The sequence below is a fragment of the Marmota monax genome, unplaced genomic scaffold, assembly GCF_021218885.2.
Source record: "Marmota monax isolate L192 unplaced genomic scaffold, Marmota_monax_Labrador192_F-V1.1 WCK01_AAM20220418_F8-fsc00016, whole genome shotgun sequence".
In the NCBI taxonomy this organism is placed as follows: domain Eukaryota; kingdom Metazoa; phylum Chordata; class Mammalia; order Rodentia; family Sciuridae; genus Marmota; species Marmota monax.
The window spans coordinates 22,432,178-22,457,594 of record NW_026695209.1 but is presented as its reverse complement, the minus strand read 5'-3'; the positions used below and the strand labels follow the sequence as shown (position 1 = coordinate 22,457,594).

At 31.7% G+C, this 25,417-nt stretch overlaps 1 protein-coding gene across 1 annotated transcript in view; it reads right to left on the bottom strand.

The window, feature by feature from the left end:
• Window positions 1-12,582, bottom strand: part of Cadm2 (cell adhesion molecule 2) — a 397,408-nt gene extending 384,826 nt beyond the window's left edge. The window contains exon 1 of the mRNA XM_058574551.1: window positions 12,538-12,582. Coding sequence (XP_058430534.1) covers window positions 12,538-12,582 — 45 coding nt within the window. The remainder of the gene's footprint in view (window positions 1-12,537) is intronic.
• Window positions 12,583-25,417: the final 12,835 nt, after the last annotated feature.

The following is a 25,417-nucleotide window of genomic DNA, read 5'->3' as shown; positions in this document are numbered from 1 at the left end:
AAATTACTTTTCCCTCCAGTAAGCACCCAACCAGTCTCTCTGCTCCCATTTATTGGAAACTTTCTTAAAAGAATTACATATTAATCCAATCTTCAAATTATCCACATTCATTCTCTTAAGCCTATACCAACCAGGTATTTGGCCTGCATAAGGCCACTGATCTGCTCTTATCAAGGTCGTCATCAGCTTTCAGTATGGCCAATTCTCAGTTCACATCTCACTTAAACTATGGCAACACCTGATAACATTGATCCCCTAAAGTCATGTATTCCAGAAATCAAAAAGACTTACTCCAGAATCATCACATGTACTTTTGTGTCTTTTCAAACATAATTAGTGAATCCTATTCCAGGAATACCTTTTGTCTACTTGCCACATTTGCCACAGAAAGTTTCTCTCAACTTCTCTTCTAGTGTAATGGGTATACAGAAAAATCTGAACTTCTGAAAGAACTCTCCATAAGGCTGCACCCTTGGTTCCTGAGCTGGGGGTGGTCTGAATGCAGAAATTATAGTGTTTTCCCCCATCCAGGACATTCAGTTACCTGAATAGTATCTATTTTTTGACATAAAACAAATAGCCATCAAAATAACCGGCTTATAGAAAACACATAACAAAGTCAAATTAGAGCTACATGAATTTACAGAGAGAATTAAAGAGAAAGGAAAAGATTCACAGAGTGAATGGAACCCTAATAAGCAGGAGCCTTAATGTAATGACTATATGTAGGCTATCAATTGCTTCCTGCTGTCCCTATCATCCTCACACCTCCTCGATCCTCTCTCACATACTCCTTCTCCCAAGAAGATCTGCTTCTTGTATAACATGACATAATTCCAAGTGGCCATAATTGACACTTATTTTACCAAATGAAACATAATTCATAATTGGATGGAGTCCACTGACTGTTAGGATTTGCACCAGGATGTGAAGTAAGAGTGAATTCATGGCTCAACAATGAGCCAATGGCTGAACTGGAGACTGGAGCATCATTATGTCCTTGGTGATCTGAGGGATACCCCAGCAACTACCCTGTATGGAGTTCATCTTTAAGCTTTTCCTTTATTTCCATGTCATCTATTTCCTGAAAGTCTCTTTCTTTAAGGCAGCATAACTAAAGGTACCCAAAGATGATGACATTTAGTGTTGTATAGGTTGGAAAACAAAAAATCAATGTTGCTTATTTCTATAATAAATTTTTGTCAGATTTCAAAAAACATAAACATTAGAACTTTGCAGGAAATACTTTAAGATGAAAATTCAGAAGTAATGCATATTTCAGCCATATTTTATGGCTGTTTGTTAAACTTTTTATCTGTAAAATAATTCATTTAGAATGATCATTACAGGTGTCCTAAAAAAAAAAAAAAAATCACTGATTGCCTGGTATAGTAGTACATGCTATAATCCCAGCTATCCATGAGGCTGAGGCAGGATGATCACAAGTTTAAGGCCAGCCTCATCAATTTAGCAAGATCCTATCACAAAGTAAAAAACAAAAAGCACTGGGAACATAACTCAGTGGTAAAGCACCCCTGGCTTCCATTTTTTAGTACCAAAAAATTAAAATATGAACAAATTCACTGATCAATGAGTCCATATAATTAATTATTTATTTTTAAATAATAAAAAAAAACTCATAGGAAAGAGAAGTGGTTTTATTAGAAAGTAGACATTGCTATTAAATTGGTCATCAAATTTAAAAAATTAAGATGATCTCTTAGGAATTTTTAAAGTATTGTAAATTCAAGTAACACTTTTTGTAATGTAATTATCTAAATTGCTTTGTTAGTGGTTTAAAACTTAAAATTATTTAAAGTGGTTTCCATAGAGAAGAATAATGTACTCTACAACTGATTGGATTTCTCTATCCAGACCGGTTAACTTTCTTTCTGAGTAGAGCACAAGTGGAATATGCATGAACACAATTCATCAAAAGAGCAACTTATTTCCTCCCTTATACATGACATCAAATGCACTGTGGGAGGGAAAAACAGAGGGAGGCTTTTGATGAGTCAGAACTTATGAGTAAAAACATAAGAAAATAAACTACTGTTTTTGACAGATGATTCATTCTTATGAATATTGCATGGCTTTCAAAAGAGCAGAATTCAAAAACGCATCAAAAGAAAAGATACTAACAATTGTATTGTGTGTATGTGTATGCAGAATAAAGTCACCCAGGTGAAATTTCAGTATGGGAAAAAATTTTCAGTGACTACTGGATTTCTCCTCAATTGAATATATTAACCTATGAAAAAATTTAATAGCATTCCTGTAAAGTTCCTTTAGTTTAAATAAAATTTGATCAACTTATCTGACCCACATCATAAATCATTTTTAAACCAGGAGGAGTGACATATAGAATCAGGATTAATTTAAAAATTCTATAATTTTAAGCAAATATTTCAGCTGCTGCCATAGAGATACCATAACAAATATATTACACTTTTATTTCTTACTTCATTTGCCTTGCTTCAAACCTTTTGTGGTCCTCAGCAAAATTTAAAAAAAGCTTCTAGTACAAATTAAAATTGCTACATAAACGAAGTAAATACTAATTACAACACTCAGCTGTTCAAAGACAAGAGGACAATTAAAACATCAAAATAATGTCTACGTAAAGATTATTTTAATAATCACTATTTATTTGACAAACTAGCATAACCTGTGTACTGCCTAGTGATAATGGTAAGACATTAAATAGGAAAAAAAATGTGTCATATCAATGAAACTAATTGAAAGTGAAGAGATGGAAAATTTTAATTAACTTTGTGAACTGGCTTTGTCTCTGTCAATTACCTAAATTACACCATAGAAACATGGGCAAAAAATCTGTATTCAAGTTCAGACCAGAGTACTGTGAAACAATTCCTTGGTGGGCAAGAGGTAAATCATTTCAATAGTATATAAAAGAAAGAAAGAAATGAAATTAATAAAAGAACAAGATAAATGAAGAAGGGAAATGTATGAGAAATAAGGGAAATCATCCAAGCAGATTGAATTAAGCCCAGGAAGAGCTTATAACATTAATTGACTGAGTGGTGAGTCAATTCCTTTTTTATTTTTATATTGGTAACAGAAATCTGTGTTGATATGCAATAACTGAATTGATAACTACTTGGTTTTGGAATTTTCACTATTTAAATAAATGAAGGCCATGGCAATTCTTGAATTAGCAATATTCATAAATTTGAAAAATGAAACTTCATCTCAACTATTTTTTGGCCTCTTTTAATATAAGGAGTTATAAAACAAATTAAATGGAATTTTCTAAAAAATAATTGTCAAAAATAACTGTATATGTAATCAAGTTTTGTGTTCAAATATTCAAAATTACTAAAACATTCATTTTACAAGAACGTTTCAAAATTTCCAAAATAGATGAAACTGAATGCATATTTTTCTAGGGATACAATAAGGGTTTTTATTAATTGTCATAATGTACTCAAGAACTTGTAATTTGATTGTACAAAGTATATATTTCATAATTTACTAGGACCCAGCATCAGTAAGGCACATTCAAGGCAGAAGAAATGACAAAATAAACAATCTTAAACTAAAAGGAAAACTTCCCAATTGTGTCTAGATTTTGGGACTGCAGGAAAGTTCTGTCTTCTGTGCTGCAATCATATGAAGCACAATGGCAATGCAATGCAATTTTTGGACAACTACTCATGACTTAAAATAGAAAGAGAGGACAAGTTATTTTCTTCTTTTTCCATGGGTTCCTGGTTAGGGAGGACTTTGGGGGATTTTACTTCCAATGTGTGTCAACGCTGATCTAATTTAACCCTCCTCATATTATAGATGGTAACACCAAAGCCTAAATTGTTAAAATGCCCAATATCACAAATTTAACTTCTTTGTAGAAAAAAAAAATCACTAAAATAGAGGTTTTCTACAGACACATCTTGCCAGTCTACAGGAGACCCATACTATATTGATGCTCTACCACAGGCCAAGGATAAGTAGAAACTCCAAACAACTGATTTCTCTACTCCTGTTTTAAATTGTAAAACAATAGATTAGGTAAATAAATGAGACAACAGATATCAAAAATATTGTAAAAATGTTTTATTCTCAAACTTTAAATCTGGCCTGGTGTTCAACCATGAGCAATAATAGATGACCACTCTGTTGATAGAGTTAAGGACCAACCATAATAACTACCAATCCAAGTAACTTCTCTTTGCAAATCATTATGGTGCCTAAAATTTTATTCCTTTCCTTGGGTCTTCAAGACATTTTGTGATTTATTTACAGCATTTCTTCTTAAGATGCAAGTATATTTGAGTGAGAAATTATTTTTTTTTACAATTAGATAATGCCAGTAAATATCTGATAAAATAATAAGAGAGAAATAACGAGTGGAAGGGTGGGTTTTCTCCAGTGGAACTGGGAAATTGAGTAGAATTGAGGACAAATTGCCTGCTTTCATAATCATATTCATATTATGAATATGATTATTATAATCATATAATCAATAATATGATTAATATAATCATTATAACAGAAGACTTCTCATTGGAGGAAATTACCATGTCAGAAACTTCAAGTCAGTTTTTGCATTCATACTTGATTTTTTACTTAATCCAGCAACTACTTATCAGAAAGCTAGTTAGGTTTTGAAGATTTCTCAGACCAAGTCTTTCGAACAAAACATCTCTACCTAAAAATTGATCGTGAAGTTATTATTGGGTATGGAATTGGGTCAGCACCTCTTTAAGTAATTTTGAAGGTCAATACCCAGTCTATCTCCTAAAGAATAGGTAAGATTTGAAATCAGAAGATGCACAGGTCATGGAAATGCTATCTGCCAAAGGAGAAGGAACAAGGGCTTAAGTGTTTCAGTTTGGCATTGAATGCAATTTTTTTTTTCTCCAGTGCTTATACTCATTACAGGAAGTGATCCACTAGAATTAAGCCTATGCATGCAGAAGTGCCTCAACTGATCACAAAGTTCTGTAAACAATTGTAGTACTGGCCTCGATATATCCCTTTCCTAATACATGAATGCAGATTTTGTTCAAAGATAATTCTAACAGAGACATCATAAGGAGAATAAGGAAGATTAGGAATGCTATTCTGCTTTGAGCATTAACTTCTCACATATTTTCTTGTTTTCTCCCTCCAAAAGTATAAATTTTTGAAAAACAATCTTTCTTTTGTTGTTTCTTTTTGTTTCTGAGTATTTAGTTTAAAAGGCAATGCATCATTCTTCAAATAAAACATTGTATCCATATTGCGAAGATTTGTTATAATTTATTTCCCAGCATTTGCTTTTACAAAGTTCATTTCTGAGAATACCTTTTTTTTTAATTTAAAAGATGAATTGTGTAAAGGGAATAATAAGAAAAATAGTTTCTATTTTAAAACATTTTGTTTTCTTACACAGTTTTATTCACTAAGTAGATATACTTTCATACTTGCCTAAAACTCACTCAGTAACTTTGATATTCTTCTAGCAGAGCAGCCTGACTAATAAGGCCCATAAGAGCAAGTTTATAATTTTTATATAGAAAACAAAATGAGAAAGAAAACTAGAACAATAGTTTTCTAGTTATATAAATGTATAGTGTTTGTCTAAAATATAATGTGTTTGAAATAATATTTTCTTGAAAATGCATTTGCTAGAAAGATGTTTCTATAATTTTATTACTTCATTTCAAATAAAGACAGCTGTTTAAAATTAATTTAAAATGCAGCTGTTCTTATAACTGCTTCAACAGTTTTGTTGTGTTTCTAAGACTGATCCATGTTTTCAATGCCTTGCTTGAAAGCATCTAAAGAATTATTTCTGGGAAAAGCAGAATTATTAAATATCAAATAAAAATAAGTTATAATTTTAATTTTCTACAAATCAGAATTTTAACACATTACATAAATGATACCTAAATATGTCTTGTAGAATACTTTGAGAGAGAGTAAGAGAAGGATATATTCTTATGATTAATACTTAAAGACCTAGATATTGTTTTTAGACAATTAAGATTTTTGTGCACCTTTAAAAATAGAATTATAAGATAAATGCACTTCCTGAGAAGATCCACAGATAATTGTGCTACTATTCCTGGCAAGTATGTGAACATTTTGAACCTTAGGGCTTTGCCCAGGAGAGAATGACTAAATCACCAAACAAATAGCAGAGAAACAATAATGAGCCACTAACTTGGTAATTCTAAAAATGTCAAAGTTATAAAATTGCATGAAGTCTTGTGTTACATAACAACTTTTGGGTCAGGGTGGCCCATGTATATACTGATTCATGGTCCCTTAAACTAGTGCTGTGGTAGTAATTTTTATAAGCTTACTCCTTGATGTTCCCACAATGATGAAATCACCTAAGGACTCATTCCTCATAATGTGGCCCTGTTGTTAAGTGACATGTGACTTCACTTGCAGCTATAGAAATGAATGAGTCACAGTTCTAATATCTAAATCTGGCTAAGGGCATTCATATTTAATTTTGGACAAAGGCTTGGCACCTGCAAACAAACAAACAAAAAAACTCATTGTAAGAAAGTCAGTCTATAGTCAGTTACTATATCTCTAACTTTTATAGAAAGAGTGCTGGGGAGATTTTAGTTTCTAAATCCTGCAGCTCACTTCCACCTGCCCTGCTGGGTAGTAATAGTGAACACCAACAGTTTTCTTCTTGTGTATCATTAGCTTGTAGACTGTTTTGTATAGAAACAAAATTTAGTGGTAGTTATGGACTGAAAAATACTCATGCCAAATTCATATGCTGAAGCTCTAAATCCCAATGTGACTGTATTTGGAAATAAGGCCTATAAGGAAGTAATTGAGGTTAAACAAAGTCATAGGGAGGGGTCCTAATCCATTAGGTTTTATATCCTTCCAAAAAGAGGAAGAGACAGAAAAGGTCTCTCTAGTCTCTCTTGTTTTTCTTCTTTTTCTGTTTGTCTGTTTCTGTCTTTGCATATATTAAGAAAAACCATGTGAGGGCATGGCAAGACAATGGTTATCTGTAAGCAGAAAGCAAGCCATCAGCAGACATCAGCCCTACTGGCCCCATGACCTTGAACATTCAGTCTCAAGAACTGAAAGAAGGTAAACTTGTACTGTTCCGACCACCCAGCCTGCTGTGCTCTGAAGTGGAAGCCCACCAGAGGAGTTCCTGCTAAACACACACATGACTATCCAGCTTCACACAGATATCTTAATGTACACTAATTTAGTGCACAGGTCAGCATTTCTTGCAAACCTTTTATACCCAGGAATTTTAAAAAATCATTTACATAGCCAACATACATGATCATACATGATCAAACAATGACTCTATGTATGTCAGAAATGATACTTAAAAATTAAATTACATATAATTTATTATATTTTATATGAAAATAGTAGAAAGTTTTTTTCTCAAAAAAAGAAAAGACAAGACTAATGGGTAGCAATGAATTATCTAGCACAAAGAGAAAAATATTGTCAGGTTTAGAAAATAAAGTGGTGGGTTGCCCTCCTGCCCCAACATAGTACTGTTATCTGGAGTACAGACAACTCCCCTCCCCCATTATTTAAACTGCATAAACTATAATTTTAGTAAATCAAGCAAAGAGCTAATCAAGTTTTGATTTGCTAATTACTTCTCAATTTGATTAGAGCTGGCAGCTAATCATCTCTGGAAATTTAAAGTCAATCTTTCACTCACATTTGCAAATCAAGACTTCAATGTAAAACAAAATTGGGAATATATCTTAAAAGTTCTTTGTGTTGTAACAAATAATTAATTTCTATTTGTTGCTACAATTTTAACAAAGAAAAATTTTCTGGGATGCTTCAACAAGTTGAATAATTCATGTGGTGTACCAGCCTATGCTGGAGGGGAAAAAAAACCAAAAAACAGGCCAGTTTTTACAATTTTGTGAAACAGCCCACGTTGAGCCAGGAAAGTGTGCATGCTACATTAAACAAGCACAATATAATTCAAAATCACAATTTCATTTTTATGGTCAACAGTAGTTTGCTGAAGAAATATCTGCCAAGAAATTGAACCATGAACAATCAATATTATAATTGTTTTTCCAATTAAAACCAGTCTTTACAACATATTTTAGAATTATTAATATACCTAAGACAATATCTCCTTGAAAAATATGCCAAGGTAGGAAAAAGAATGTCACAGTCATTTAAATTCAACAAGGGAAAACATTATGATGAAACATGGTAAAAAAGAAAGTGAGGCAGATGAGTTTGTTCTCATTTCAGGGAAAAATGTCTTTCACAGTCATTTCCCAAATACTATATTTAAAATATACCCTGTAACAAAATTTCTTCTATCTTTGTCATTTTCTGCTCCTATCATAATTATGCAACTTGAAACTTTCTTGAATATACTGCAGTGAATAATGAATCATTTTTTATATGAGGTATTTCATTATTACTACCATCTCATTAATATCATTTCCAAGCAATATCTTCAGAGGTAAAGTTAAATGAAAGTTTGGGCAATTATCTTATAAAGTTAGGTTATCTGAGCAAACAATAGACAAGTTTTTTTCCTAAAAATTTTGCCAGCATAATTGATTAAATTTTTTATTTCTTTTTTCATCTAATTGCAATGAAAAGTGATGAGCTTTTAAAATCTTCCTGATGAGCTTTTTAAATTTTCCACTCTATTCTTTCTCTTTGCTATGAATTAAATGTTTGATTTACTTCCATTTTCAATTTTTCTATTGTATCATTTCTTCTATGTAATACTTTAATACTTTACTTGCTAATTTTAGTAGTAAACCTGTAATTCTTAGGTATATATTTTAAATAATATACGTATATTGTCAAATTTTGGCCTTATTCCAGAATCTTTGAATCTATCCCCTTAGGAATATCCGCATTTAACCAGAACTTAGGAAGTTAATATTAGAAAGTTCTGTCTATCCACATCTGAGGAAACGCTCTTCACTGAACTCTGCAAGGTAAACCCTTCCATTGGACTTGGGCAAATGCATAAGAGAGATTTCTTTCTAATATTTTTTCTGTGCACCCACTTCCATCTCAGCCCTGTAAAGTGAATTTCCAAGATCTATTTTGAAGTCAAAGAAATGGAATGTCCTAGAACTATGAGGTGAGTGCACACACCTTAGATATCTACGTTACAGCCATTATTTTGGATATCTCTGATCTTCTTCAAGATATTAAATATAATTTTGCTAGATAATAACCCCAGGCTCCCTTCTCCCTCTCCAAACAATAGAATTTTTTTTAAGAGAGTGGGTGGATAACCTATCAAGACTCAGAAAGTTGGCTTCTTCAATTGCTTTTAGTTTAGTTAGAAATGTCCAGCTCTCATTATTTCCTTTTTCACCTCACAACTATGCTATTAGGCGATTATTCTGGAAGCCAACATATTATGACTTTTTCTCCCTGTAGTTGTATGGATTTTGTGTGATTCCAGAAATGAAGTTTTGGGCAGAAGAGAGAGGTGTTTATTTGTTTTGTTTTAATAATGGGTAATTGGAAGAACAACATTATCTATTACTATTTATTTTTTAAGTGAAAAGGTGATGAAACAATAGCTTTAAGAGTTAGAAACTATAATGCACTAATATAATACATTAAAAGTGACACATACTCATGACATTTAATGTCATGGTGGAAGTTCTGATTTAAAGTGTAATATGTTTTAAGTTATAAAGCTAGACTTGAGTAGCTTGGAGTAGGTATTAGGCTCTGATCTTAGACTGATGATGGTTACCTCCTTTATTTAATACTTCAAATAATATTCACCTGTATATGGAATGTAAGCATAATAGAGTATCAATTAGGTCAAGACTGAGGTGAATCAGACCCACCTTTTGAAGCCAAATAGAAATGCCCCTCAAAGATATCCTTAAATTCCAGAGTATATGTTCCACCTAGTGCCAAAACCTTGACTTAGACTTTGATCACGTTCTCACTGAACTTCTGCAACAAATCTAAAATGGCCTCTTTTTAATAGTTCTTTTTCACTTATACATCCTCTCAAGTGCTATGGATTGTTCTCTCACCTCTGCCAACAAATTGCCACCTTTAGGAAGTAATCATTTTCCATCACCTTGAATCCTGTCACAGTCTGGCCCCTGTCTTGCCTTCTAGTCTGCCTTCCCAAGGTTCCTGACACACCAGTCCTCCTGCTGTTCTCTAAAGAATGCTGTGTGCTTCTTTAGCTTATAGCCTCTATTCTGCTAAATGCCATACTGACCCTTCCTCCCAGTGAATGCCAGATTAGAATTGAGAATAGACTGAATGTTATTTTCTCAACATGATCATTACAAACTCTCTCATAATACACTCTCCCAATTCTCAAACCTTCCCTTTATCATTTTAAATTTAATCATAGAAGGCTATGTGTTTGGGATCAGAGATTTAAGCAAGGATAGTGCTTTGCTCATTTATTCAACAATGAAAACCTGTGACTGTTATGGCATTTTATTTAGTAGTGGAAATACAAAAATAAGATTTATAATCTTCACAATGAAAAAGAAAAAAATAAACAGATGACTACAATACTACAATATTTGGTGGAAAGTACTATGGTAGTGAGATGCACAGGGTCCACAAAAAGCAAAGGCAGAAGACTCCCAAATGTCACAAACTTTTGATGCTTCATGGACATTTGCCTGGTGTCTTCTGTGATACAATATTAGACTTTAAAGTGATATAATTATAAAAACTGGTTTATAGCATCTTTCATATGTCATAGGTTTTAAAAAACAAAGCTATTAAGGAACAAGGTCCTCTCTGAGCAGCTAATATATTGCTTGGCACTTGATAAACATGATTTGAATGAGTGAATGAATGAATGTATGAATTGACAAATGCTAATGTGGACAGCACTTTTCTATTTTATGAAATTATTTTGCCTCCTTAAGATTTTAGATCATAAAAATCACACGGAGGTCAACCAGAAACATTCTGTCTTTGATATTTACCACTCTTTCCATGTCACTTTTCATTTCCCATTTTGGGTTACTATTGTTCTTGTACACTTGATATTAGTGATTCAAAGTTGTTATACCCTCTGTCCTGAAACCTTCTCTCTCTCTCTCTCTCTCTCTCTCTCTCTCTCTCTCTCTCTCAAATTTTATTTTGAGACAGAGGATCACTGAATCACCAAGATTGGCCTTGAGCTTGTGATCCTCCTGCCTCAAGGTACCCTCTCCCACCAGTAGCTGGATAACAGGTATGTGCCACCATGCCTGGAACCTCCTTCTCTCTTGATGACACCACTTGTTTCCATATTAGTATCTACTCTCAAATTATATCAGGGGGGGGGAAAAAAAACCTTGTTCATTACAAATTAACATTAAAGTGATATGATAATATATGCCTTTTAATTATAAGCCAAATGAGGAGGCACATTATAGATTGACAGTTTTGGGGAAACAAAAAGAATAACCATGAAAAAGAGCAAGACAAATCCTGGATGTGGAACATACGAGAAGTTAGCTGAACTTGATACCTGGAAAAGTCAATGGCACGTGGTAGAGAAAATTGTTTCACTAGCTTTAAGCCAACACATTTCCCTACATCTTCTAAAATTTTGTCCTGAATTTCAAACAAGGTGTCAAATATCAGAGCAAGTACATTACTGTAGTGTGTGATGCAATCTTGGCTAATAGTGATGTGTATTGCTGACAGGAGACTACCTTACTATCTCTCTACTTTTGATGCTTCATGGACATTTGCCTGGTGTCTTCTGTGATACAATATTAGACTTTAAAGTGATATAATTATAAAAGCTGGTTTGTAGCATCTTTCATACATCATAGGTTTTAAAAAACAAACTATAAATTTGTTTTAAAATATAACAGACAGTATATATTTTGGGTTCTTATTTACCTATAACCAGGAGACTAGTCTGCACCTTCACCTACAGAATCATAAATATTGTTTCAATTTGTGCTCTTCTTATTTTACATTATTAAAAAATATTTTCTAAATTTATAAGAAAATATTTGAAACTACTAAAGTAAAAAAAGAAAAAAAACTAGTAACTGTCTTTTGTGTAAATTACATATGTATGCTTGTGATTTACTGATAATATATTTTAAGATTAAATAAATACTGACCCCTATAAAGAAAGAAAGACTCAGGGAGGAAAAATTATGCATGAATAAGTAAAGCATTTAAGCAAAATTTAAGAAGTATCAAGTAGCATTTCCATAATTACTAAAAAGTAATCTCAGAAAAAGAGAAGGTAGAAAATAGAGTAAAAACACTGAAACACACTCTCTGTGCCAAGAAAAACATAAGTATATTTGATATGCAGTAGATTTCAAACATTGACATTCTGCAGATTTCTTAAGATACACTGTTATGGTTTGAATATTAGGTGTCCTCCAAAAGTTCATTTGTGTGACAATACAAGAAGGTTCAGAGGTGAAATTATTAGTTTATGAGAGCTGTGACCTAATCAGAGAATTAATGCACAGACAGGCAGGTAGGGTGTGGTTGGAGGAAGTAGGTCTCTGGGGGCATTCCTTCAGGGTTTATATTTTGTCCTTGGTGAGCATAACTCCCTTTGCTTCTTACCTGCCATGTTCTGCGCTCCTCTCCTTTGCCACAATCCTTCACCATGATGTTCTGCCTCACCTCCAACCCAGAGCTTTGGAGTCTGCTGACTATGAACTAAGCCTCTTTTAGTGTGAATCTAAATCATCTTTTCCTCCTACAAATTTTTCTGGTTGAATCTTTTGATCACAGCGATCTAAACCTGACTGAAATATAAAACTCATAATTAGTTCTGCTGAAACATACTAAAAAAAACTATTTAGAGAGAAAATACTTTTTGATCTAATCATCATAATCTTGGTTAAATAACAAACATTTAATATTCAAAAATATATTTTACACATATGTATAACTTTAGTTGTGTCTATTTTTGTGGAGCTCATTATTTGGTAGAAAAATTTAGGAAATACAGAAATGAAGTATTATAAATTTGGAAAATGTCCAGAAAGAGAGCTAACTTCTTTATTCATGATATAATACTCTTTCCGTGTACTTTCAAATTCATTCATTTTATATAGTTGTTTAAATTATAGCTTTCCTTTCAAATTGAAATCTTCTGAAGAATATTCTGTCTTGTTTAATTTGAGTGTTCAGGAGACATCTGTAATATCTACATACTCAATTAAGAGATAATGATGGTTGTAAATCAACATTTACTGAATAATCCTAATGTGTTAAGAGGGCTTGTTGCATCAAAAGATCAAGTTTTTGTCCTAGGAAATATCCTCTTTATAAATGTTACTTATGAGATTATTTACTGCCTTGTGTGATATAGGATCAACAGAATATTGAATGGAAAAGCTGTGGGATGCTTGGGTACCTTTGATGACACTTGATTCTAGTGGTCTAGGAGCCTTGTTTTGGCCTTATTGTCACCTAAAGGCTTGTAACAAATTTTTCCTCTTCCATATATTATCTGACCTCAAGGAAACCAGATCATGGGTTGTGGACGATACCCTGTTGAGCTCTGTTATTACATTCACTTATTAGATGCCCTTGGCTAAGTTATTGTCATTTTTGGAAATTCTGTTTTCTGTTCTAGAAAGAAATAAACTTAACAATACCTTTTCCCTAAGTCCCTATGAAAAGTAAATGAAAAAAAGAATTATTTCAAATTTGGATCATATTAAATGTAAAAAAAGATTATTATAATTAAATGACATTATAATTTTGACTTGAAAACCTAGTTTATATGATGTGATTTAATATCAATATGCAGATTTATCTTTACATTTCTTTATTTTAGAAAATGTATAACCTTTGTACACACATTTTTCAATGAAAATAGAAAATACATGATTTAATCATTGGCAGATAATTTATCACTGAAATAATACCAAAAAGAAGTCAGCATAATGTTAATGTTTAGCTTTCAGGATAATTGTTGGTTATTCTTCCTATTAAGCCAATTTTATAATGACATATAATAGACATTCCACAATTACCTATTGAATGAATTAATAAATAGATATATTTTCACTAACACATTCTTGTATATTCAAATCAAAGTAATTGTCATTACAAACACCTAGAATAGTGTATATATTATTTATAGAATTTTTGTATTTCAATTTTTGTTATGTTTAATTTCTGTGTGATATAGCAAATTACTTCATTATTATACTAACATAACAAGATAATTCAATGCTAGACTAATTTAGAATAAACTTTAATTCAAAGATTTCTTCCCCTTAGTTGTAAGAGTTACAACATACAAAATATTGAAGAAAAACTGAACAATATACTTTAAAATTTTTAGAATATGCAACAATAGTAGAAATTCTACTGAAGAAACCATCTTGAAAATTACTTTTACGAGGCAACTCTAACTAGTTTTCAGAACAGTTATGGTTAAATCTGTAACAACTTTTACCTATTCATAAATAATTTTATTGTGTGGAAAACTAGAGGCAGCATGATAGAGTAGAATATGTCAAAAACTGAAAGAAGATCTTAGGTTCTATTCCTGTAAGTGACTTTTATTCCTCTATTCTAAGAAAATTTTTGTGCATCAGTCATGACATGATCTTTACCATTTTAATGAGATTGTGTTAAAAATATAGAAGAAATAGAGCAGTGAGGTTTTAGAACAAGCTCCAAAGGAAGAAATCTTAAGAAGTATATAATGAAATTCTTCATTTTGTCAACTTGTTACTTATTTAAGCTTTTAAAATATATTGGTGCTATGCTTAGATTTCTCTTGAACTAAGTAATTTAATTTTTACAACACTTTTATGACATAAGAAATGTTTGGTCTTTATTTTATAGGTCAAGAAACACTGAGCCATAGTTGTGTGAATAAATTGTTAAATATATGTACAAATAGATATCATTCTGTTTTTCAAATAATTTTATTCTTATTTTTAAAGTTACTGGGTAGTTTTTGTCAAGAAATCTCATTGTCATATCAGAAAGTTAGCTATTTAGAATTAACAAAATTACATCCAAGATGATTGATTTGATATAAATCATGGAGAATATGTCAAGTGTATGTCTGGGATAATATACAGACACAAATTATAAAATTTCAATATTTATAATGAAATAAATTATTTACACATTCATCATGTTGTAATTAATTCCAGGATATTATGGTTTTCAAAAATTTCCAAAGAAAGAAAGCAAATACTAATTCTGTATGGGTTTGACAGTAATTTTACAAACTTTTTCACATACAGTGTTATACAGGAAGAGATACCATGTCAAATTCACTTAAAGTATAGTCAGCAAGTAGATGCAATTATATGAACTTTTTAAAAAGGACATAGAAGAGTAAAATAGTTGAAAATTATTCAAAATAAAAATAAATCCCAGGCAATATCTTAAATTCAGTACATAGTTTAGTCCACAAATCTCATAAAAAGACATCTATATAAAATAAGAAAACTTTAGAATTCACATCTTGCAATTCTTCTAATATATTTAAGAAAATGGTCTCTTTATAAGTAACTTGGTCTGTGATGAATGTAGTAGCATATCTTTAATACTTTATTGACAATACCTGGGGTTATGCTTAGTCACTTCATTTTATCCTCTTTTTCTTTCCTACATTCAAGACATGTCATCTAGATTCTTGTCTGTATGCCCAAAGTCTGAAGCAAGGGAGTTTTGTCTCTTTACAAAGAACCCTAGAATTTGATCTAACAGATTTCTCCTTTTTATTTATATTTTATTTCAGGAGTCTGATCATACAATTCCATAGGTGTTTTGTTTAGGGTTCCTGCTTAATTAAAATTTTACCTTATCCTTTATTGTCCAACATCAGGCAGAACTGATAGCATTGTGGCAACAAATGTTAAGTGCTTTGTCATTTACTCACTTGTGGAGGTCATGGTTTTACTGTTATATTGCACAAAATTGAATTGGAATGTTATTGGAATGTTATTATTATCACTTTTGGAGCTCATTAACAGTTCCCCCCCTTCATGTTCTCTTTGTCCTTTTGCATGGAAAACCATTTCGTGCATACAGCGATTGACCACGTAAAAGTGGAGACAATACTCTGAGAACAGGATTGCATCTATTAGTGGTTCTTAATCTTGAAGGTGCATTACAATCACCTTTTGAATTTAAGAAAATTCTGATGTCCCTTTTCTACCCTTAAAATTTTGATTTTAATTGGTGTATCGTGATGCATGGACATTAGTATTATTTGAACATGCCCCTGATAAAAGTAATATGTAAAATTGTGCATCACTGACATGGTGATTGGCAATTCACATGGTTCAACCTAATAGATTATCCCATTTTTCTTTTCAAAGTCACTATGTTTCATAATATAGTGATATAAGAATTATTATATTTGTTTCAAAATTAGGAAAACAAGGTTTATAGACACAATGATTTAACAGCATTAGTTCATGTGATTAGAAAGTAATAGTGCCTAGTTTGAAAAATGTTGATATCATTAATAAAGATGCATTATCTTCAGCAGGCTAGAGTTCTTAAAGCAGAAATTCAACAATCATGGGAGAGTGTTCAACAAAGTTACAGTTACAAAGCTGGAAACAACAACAAGAAAAAGCTCTTCATTTGTTTGCAACATTACACCTAACAAAAATAAATAAATAATAGTAACAGCCACAAATATTATTTAATCAAAATACTATGATTAGTCAGGATTTTATTCTAAAAAAACTCAGTAAATTACATTTATTGATATTATTTCTAGCTTTGAGAATGTCTAAAGTTGATGTCAATAGATTTGATGAATAGCATGCATACTTGACAATGGTTTATTATACTGAATTCCTAAGGCTGTACACTGAATTTCTAAGCATAGCCATTGGAATTAAAATAAACCTTTCAATAAAACAATACAGAAGTTATTCTATTTTCTGTTAGATTTTTATCTAAAGTCAGATGATAGCTCACATTAAATTTCCATATAAACAACACATTATATTTTCAAGACATATAATTTGGATTCAGTCTTCCATGAAGAAAAGTTTTGTCCTACTGTGACTCTAAACAAATTGACTGTGAACTTGGGGCTTGTTATATAAACACTGGAAATTTTCCAAAATACTCACAGAAGTGCACCATAAAGGGAGTAATGAAATCAAGACGTTTACCTCATGGGAATCTTTGAATGGGTTGCTGTTTGGGACATAGTCTAATTTTAGCTCTTTATAATTTATACACTTATGGTTGAAGTTACAAACCATATGGTGATAAAGGGAATTAGCCATATATTAAGGAACCAGCCAAAATACTTTGCTTATGTTAAGCCAACAAAATTCTCTTGCACAAAATATGCAGTCATAAAACAGCTCATCAAATGATACTTGATTTTGATTTTGGTATTATTGTTCATTTGCTTAATTCATATTAAAATTAATTTAAGTTTTGTAGAGGGAAAAAAAAGCAAATCATAACAAACCAAAGATATAACATGAAGTTTCAAGTCTTTGAACTAGTCAATTTTGCAGCAGTTGGCAAATATTAATTTTTAAAAAATGTGAATTTGTGTAAGGATAACATTGCTATCATCAATGGAGATTTAAATTCGAAAACATCTTGAAAAAGGTTTATATTTTGAGACATAATACTGATTGTTCAAAAATATTGCTATTATTTTTGTGCTTTATCAAAATATCAATTAGGAAGAAAATAAATATATTCACATCAAAATTTAGATGATTGTTAGAATTGTATTGTTTAAAATGTCTCAGATAAACACACCTATTATTAGAAAAGTAGTTTATAAGAAATTAATTTGGGGGAGAAACTGTCCTGTTAACTTACTCCTTCAGTTCTGATTTTTCTTATCTGTATTCTCATATAAGTTCACTTGCTGGCTCAAGTGAATATCTTAGCTCTTTATAATTTATAAATTATATATATAATGAAAAGATATTTGCCTAAAATATGAAAGTTTCTATAGTCTAGCATGCTATTTTATTTTAATTGGTGAAAGATTTATTTCAGTATACAAATGTAAATATGTCAACCTTAACATGCTATAACCTCTGGAATAAAACTGTTGTTAGAGCTGCCACAATAACAGTACATCCAGTTTTCAGTACATGTTTATGAGTGCCTATGAATCAGCTCTCCTACCAGGTGCTGGAGATGACACAGGTTAGCATGAAGATGAGCTGGAGATGAGGTAGGAGGTAGTTTTGGGATAGCCTTCAAGAAAGTCTGTCTAAAGAGATGATTTTCTACCTGAGACCTGAAGTGAAAAGACTGAGCAATTGTTGGAAAAGAAAAATGATGGCTGCTCAAAGAATAGAAGAGTTAAATGTCCCTTACGTGTCCCTTGTAATAACTGAATTATTATAAAGGAACTCTTGGTAGAAATTTTACATTTCTTCCTAATCTAGGACTATATGAGAATAATTTGCTTGATTAGTTAAAAATGCAGATACTTTGATATCACTCCATACCTTGTTAATTAGTTTGTGGAGATAAAACTTGAGGATATACATTGTTCGATGATCTAGTCTGGTGATTTTTATGTACATGAACAATTGAGGATCATTATTCTGAGGACCTGTTTTTACACTGTAATGTTGGCAGTAATGCCAGGGAAGGTTTCCCACAGAGGAGGATCACTGGCTTGTCTCAAATAAGAAATCAGACTGTGCCAATTGGAAGAGAGTAGAGGGAAAAAATCATTCCCATACAATAAAGATCATGGTTAAAGATCATCAAGCATGGATCAAAATGGAAATTCACCACAATGAAATCTTAAGATTTTTAAGGAATGATAGATAGCTGGAGTGGAAAGAAGAGATCAACCCAGGAAATGTTTGAACTTCCTGCATTCATGAATTTGCAGAGAGTACTAGCAAAAGGTCAGGTCCCAGTTTCTAACATAATCCACATTCCTATAAATAATAGAGGACAAAATAATACAGGAAAAAAATATGTTACAAGCATCTGAAATAGATCAAGAACATTAAACATGTTTTACTACAATTCCTTATTTATATCATAAGTAGTATCTCTATCCCTATGGGGACTAGACTATAGAGAAAAGCAAGCTCAAATATTTGGCATAAAAACTCAATGACATAGTTCTTTTCATTATTCTAATATTTTATGTGAAGAAAATGAGAATTTTAATGCCACAGAGTTGTGTGACCCATCTGCTCATTTGTAACCAACTTTTTAATGCAATTTCCAGTCTAGGAGTGGGAAAGAATAGAACAGCAAGTTTTTGTCTTTGCTAGACCTTTGATTATCATCTGGTGACTTCCATTTAGAAGTTGGCCTAGGTAAAGTTTCTTATCTTCTCTATATCTAAAGGAAACTTCTTGAAAAATGTCAACTTCATTTTTTGTTTGTGCGTGTGCAGATTAAATGGTGTTTTAGTAAGCTTTTTCATCTTTGTTACCAAAAGACTTGACAAGAACAATTTTAGAGGAGAAGGTTTATTTGGGGTCTATGGTTTCAGAGGTGTCAGTCATAGATGACCAACTCTGTTGCTTTGGATCTAAGGTGAAGAACAACATCAAGGCAAAAAGGTATAGAGTAAAACAGCTCTGGACATGACAGCCAGGAAGCAGAGAGAGTTCCTCTAACCATGGACAAAATATATACCCCAAAGGCATATCCCCTCAATGACCCATCTCTTCCAGCCACATCCTACCTGCCTACAGTTACCACCCAGTTAATCCCTATAAGGGGATTAATGCACTGGTTAGTCTAAAGCTCTCATAACCCAATCATTTCCCCACTAAAGTTTCTTTAATTTTCTGATACCTAAACTTTTGGGAGATACCTCACATCTAAACCGTAACAAATGGTAAAATACGTGCAAGCCCATCTAAAACTATGCCTGACACCTGAGGCCATCACTAATCATCATTGTTTTTCTCTTTCCTATCTCTTAAAAAATGTTTTTAGTTAAATATATGTTATTAGCTTAGAATAATTCACATCGAGTCTATAAACCTAAACCGATTCAGACATTGTTCTCAGTATTGTTGATGAGGTCATTTTCTTTCTGTTCTCTGTATCACCAGTATTTGCATTACTTTATTCTTTCCTCAGACTTTATTCATCATTTTGTTGACAAAACTTGTGCTATATTTCTGAAACATACATATATTTCACAGTTAAACACTGAGTGACAATTCAACTTTATTATCCTTTGCGCTGTAAGAAAAGTGCCTCCCCCAAGGTATTCCAAAATATCTTTGAAATGTTACCTTAAAATTCACAATATGATTATGTACAAAAGTTGTGTCCCTACTATACCATTTGAAATTCACAGAAATTACAGTTACATGATGGCAGGTTAACTGTTATGTTTCTATATGTTGTTAAAACTAACTGTAGAATTTTTTAAAATAACCATAGTCATCATATATAGAGTATGATCTTGTTTTCAATGTATGTATTTTACTGTGTAGTGATCATAATTTATATAAAATTATCCTACATTAATAGGCTAGAATAATTCTTGTGTATTAAATATATATTATCTATGGTTCATAACATTAAGTCAATTTACAGAAAATGATAAAGTCAAACAGAAAATATTTTCTGTGTGTTTTAAAGAATTTGTGGGTTTAGATAAAATATTCCCATGTAATCTCCTTTTGAGCTTTTACTTTTTTTCATATAGGATTCACCTGCATGATATAAGTGTACAAATAGTAATACTTTAGTTCAAGCAGGTATCCTAGCGCAACCAAATATATATATGGAAGGGGGGGTGAAGCTATGAATATACTTTCTTATTATTGATATCTATAATCTGTAAAGAAACCTGCTATGCAGTATTAGGAGTTAAGATGCTGAAACCCTAGATAGATTGCAGGAGTGAAATAGATGCCAGTACATTTTTTGTTTAGTTGTAAAGTAGGAATAAAAAGAACATAAAATTCCTGGGTTTGATTGATATACCAACACGATGACTAAACAGGCCTGCAAGTAACAGCTGTAAATAACATCAGGTACTCCTAAAGCAGAGGCACCTTCCGCAAAGGCAGAATTATTATGTAATTATATCTACTTTTCCAAGTTACAAACTATTCCCTGGCAGGGATCCACTTCTTCATTCATTACAATTCAATATAATTTGAGCTGCTAAGGTAAAGTGTCTCCTGGCAGGGGGCTGCAAATGAATCCTGCTGATGCTTTTATTACTGCCGATTCATACTGTTCGGCCCAACACTCAAACAACTCCAGCGCTTAGGGAAGCATTTGCAAGTGGTTATTTTGAAATAGAGCAGAGAACCTCATCAGGATGTGAAAATCCAGGGAATCTAGGAAGAGTCATACCAGTACCTGCTATTCGTTTGCTGTACCTTTACTAGATTTGATTGCTCACAATTGTCCAATTTTCTAACTAACTTATATCTTCAATAAAAACTTTGGAAACTTGTTTCCAACTAAAATGAGAAATGAACTGTTGGAGGGCTGACATTTTCTCTGGGATACACACACACACACACACATATAGATTTTTTTTAAAATTTTGCTTTGTTTTGTTAGCGTGATTATATTACATTTTCTTTCTTTTTTTTTTTTGAATACCACATTTAAACTAACAGAATAGTAGAATTTTAGCGCATGAAAAACCACACCATTATCTTAATTTGAGAACTTACAGAGTCTCAATGATGTCTCATGTTCTAACTATGTAGTACTCATATCCTCAGGATACAGCACACTCAGGAGGCTAAACCATTGTGATTCAAATAGTCTTTTATTTTCTCTTATGTGAATATTTAACATTTGCTATGGAAAGTATTGCTTTTATACAATTATAGGTGGTTCCACTGTGTGCATATATGAACATTTGTATTTATATGAATATAAACATATATATATATATATATATATATATATGTATGTATGTGTGTGTATATATATATATATACATATATACTCATATCTATATACATACACACGAGTATCTGTCACACATAGAGTCTTAAAGAAAAAGTTGTATGGATCCATTTCAAATTAACAATCTTTCATGTGCATCTGTGCAGGTAAGATGAGATGCTTTCTAATAGAAAGCAGAAGGAATTACAAAGCCAGAGCCTGAAATAAAGTGTCATTGTTCTTGGAACTGAGTTCTATTCAGCAACACAAAGGTCATCTTAATGATCTGAAAGTTGATAACATCAAATGCAAAGTTTCTAAAGTCATACAAAATAAGGAAGGAATATTTACTAAAATAACATTTTAATTCAAGTTTGCTTTACTGCCAGTATTTTCAAGTGCTATGCTGGCCTTGGGGCCTCTTACTAATGCTAATGAAAGCAATTTAACTAACATTCCTACACACAGTTCAAAGAAAAAGTCTCCAGTTTGACTCTACAGTCTCTAGAAACTATTTGAAGGACCAGGGCCTTTAACTGTGACAGTTAAATATTCCTCCTCCTTAATGGGTTTCATTTCTGCCCTCAGTGATTGAAGCCCAGCTAAGCACTGACTTACTAGCCTGCAGGCAATTTCGACTTCTCTTTTATGTATATCTAGCTGCTTTTAAGGAAAAAAATAAGGGGGGGGATGAGTGTGAAAATGTGGGATCATTAATAATGGAATTTGCAATGCTAAAGTTTAGGGGAAAATAGATACTCATTGTAATCATTATAGTGTCTACAATTTACAGATTTTGAATTAATAATTGATAGTTTTCAACCACATATGGAACATTTCTGCTGTCAACAGTAACTGACAAAGTAATGACTGTTTTATTGATAATATTTTAGAAAAATCAGGGGAAATTATAACAAAATGTTAAAAATAAAATGAGGGGATATAAATACATACCTAGAAATACCTTCCATTACTTTCTTAGTGTGAGAAGACATAACTCAGTCATGGATGTCTTTTTTGAGAAAATGATAATTACCCTTCATGGGTGATACATTTGATTTATTCTACTGAGATTCATTTCATTTCATTGTAAATTAAACTGTTTAATTTAATATTTCCAATACTACCTGCTACTAAGGGACATCAGTGATGACTAACAGAAAGCTGATAAATCAGTTATGTTCATCTTAAATAGAATGTTTATAATTATTGTCATAAGTTGAGTTGTCACTCTGATATCATTTAATCTTTCTTCCTTTCTAATGACCTTTCAATTTAACTAGAAAGCAATCCCAAATCTACAAAGAATATGCTGTGCAAAGTCATACTCCAATATTTAGTTTTTGTTCTAAATCAATTAGGAATAAATGATTGAATATAAATATCCGTTATAAATCTGACAGGATTTTATTGAAACTTATTGTTTGGAGTTATAACTTTGCCTCATTGTTTAAAATAATACAATTTTAAAAGTTTTTACTTTACATACTATTTTCCAAAATGAATAACAATCAAGTTTGGTAGATATAAACCTAATATGAAATATCTTTCTACTTATAATATTGTAATAAAAATATTGAGAGCTATACATGAAAAGCAGATTTAAAATCAATGTTTTATGTTTAATCAAAGTAAAACAAGGAGCAAATTTTTTTCTGATATCTATCACAGTGCTAAGATTCATTATAAACAAACTCCAAATCAGCATATGATAAAATTTATTATTAATATAAGACAAAAATCTTTATAGACACCTCCCTAAATTTTCTCCATTTTCACCCTCTCTTACAGAGTGCCAGTCAATATTGTGTATAATAATACCCTTTTAGAAAGGTAACCTCCATGCTGTGGTATGCCTTTAGAGTGCTCATCTATATGGATTGAAAGTGTACATAGTACTTACGTTCAATAGATCTAAACTGTGTTAGAATGCAGTAAAAATAATAATTCCTCCTTCAACTGAAATTATGCATTGCAAAGGTGACAGTGTAATATTTATTTACATCTGTCATATGTATGTATGTATGTATGTATGTATGTATGTATGTATGTATTAATACTGGGGATTAAACTCAGGGTGCTTAATCACTGAGCACTGTTCCCAGTCCTTTTTAAAATTTTTATTTGTTCAATTTTGAGACAGGGTCTCACTAATTTGCTTAGGATCTCACAAGTTGCTGAGTCTGGTTTTGAACTTCCAATCCTCCTGCTTTAGCCACCAAAGTCACTGGGATTGCAGGCATGTACCACCTTGCCTGCAGAAGTCTTGTATGAGGGTGATATGCTGACATAGAAAACTGTTGCTCTGCCATTCCTTCCAAACCACTATTTCCAATTGCCGGGAGCATTTATGCAAACAGTTTATAAGAACTGATACTTTTTTCCCCATATTTAACCATATGAAAATAGACCCCACCCATATATAAAGCAAGCAAAATTGTTTGAGCTAATTTTCTAGGCTTACAGTTTCATGTGTGTTCACATTTTCACTTTCCAGTTTTAAACTAAAGTATAGACTTTAATTTGGTAAAACTACCTAATCCTTGGAGAAGATGTAAGCAATGGAATGGAAATGGAGAATTCTCTGTGCTTTTGTACTGTAGTTTTACTCACTTCTCAACTTCTTATCTACAAAACATGAAATGCCTAGGTAGGACGGTCATATCAGTCTGACAAGTTGTCATCGTGCTCAGGCCAGTGCTGATTTGGTAATTTCTTGATGTGTCAAAAGCATTTTGATGGATTACAAAAATCTGAAAATCTTGTGTTCATTATCCAAATCAAAGGATTTTTTCAGATTTCCAAAGGAAAAAAAAATTTTAAAAAGATTTGAAGCAATACAAGTTAGTAGAAATGAGTCTCTTCCTAGAATAAATTTGAGTCTTCTTTTATTAAAGGTTTTCACTATTACAACAGAGTACAGTAATTGCATCAAACTAAGAAAGGGTGTATAAAGACATAATACATTATAAATTATTTCTTATTATATGTGCTGGGCAAAATAAATCTCATAAGAATTTAATTCAAATTTTCAAAGTTATTGCTTTTAACAGGTAGAATGCTTATAAGTTATTAACATAGGAATATGATTTTCCCTTAGGATTATTCTTTCCTTACTTCCTTTAAATGTTTCATTCATGAACAGATCTTATTTTTTTTATTTTAAAAATGAATTTGAAAGGAGCCTCTATATACTGGTTTATATAACACCCCTAAAAGCACAATTCATTATTTTGCATTTATGGTGTTTTTAATACCTAATTGTAATAAATAAATATAGGTGTTTTTTTTTTTTTAATCTGAGAGATACTAGTCATATGTTCAGTTTGATTACATGTTCCAAGGAAACCACTGAATACTTTTGTGGGAACAGAGGTCACCTCCTGTATTGGCATATGACAGCACTCTGTTGTTAGCAGGCACCTCTCATTGTTGAAGAACATTATCTGGAAAGAACATTCTTTGAGCTTTATTTTCTTTTAAAGAAATAACAAAATAAAGCACATCTTATTTACAAATGAAACTCACTAGTTGGTGGACTTCATCTCAAAATATTTTTTTTTAACAACTAGAACGCTCTCAAAGACAAATTTTTATACAAAGTGGTATTCTC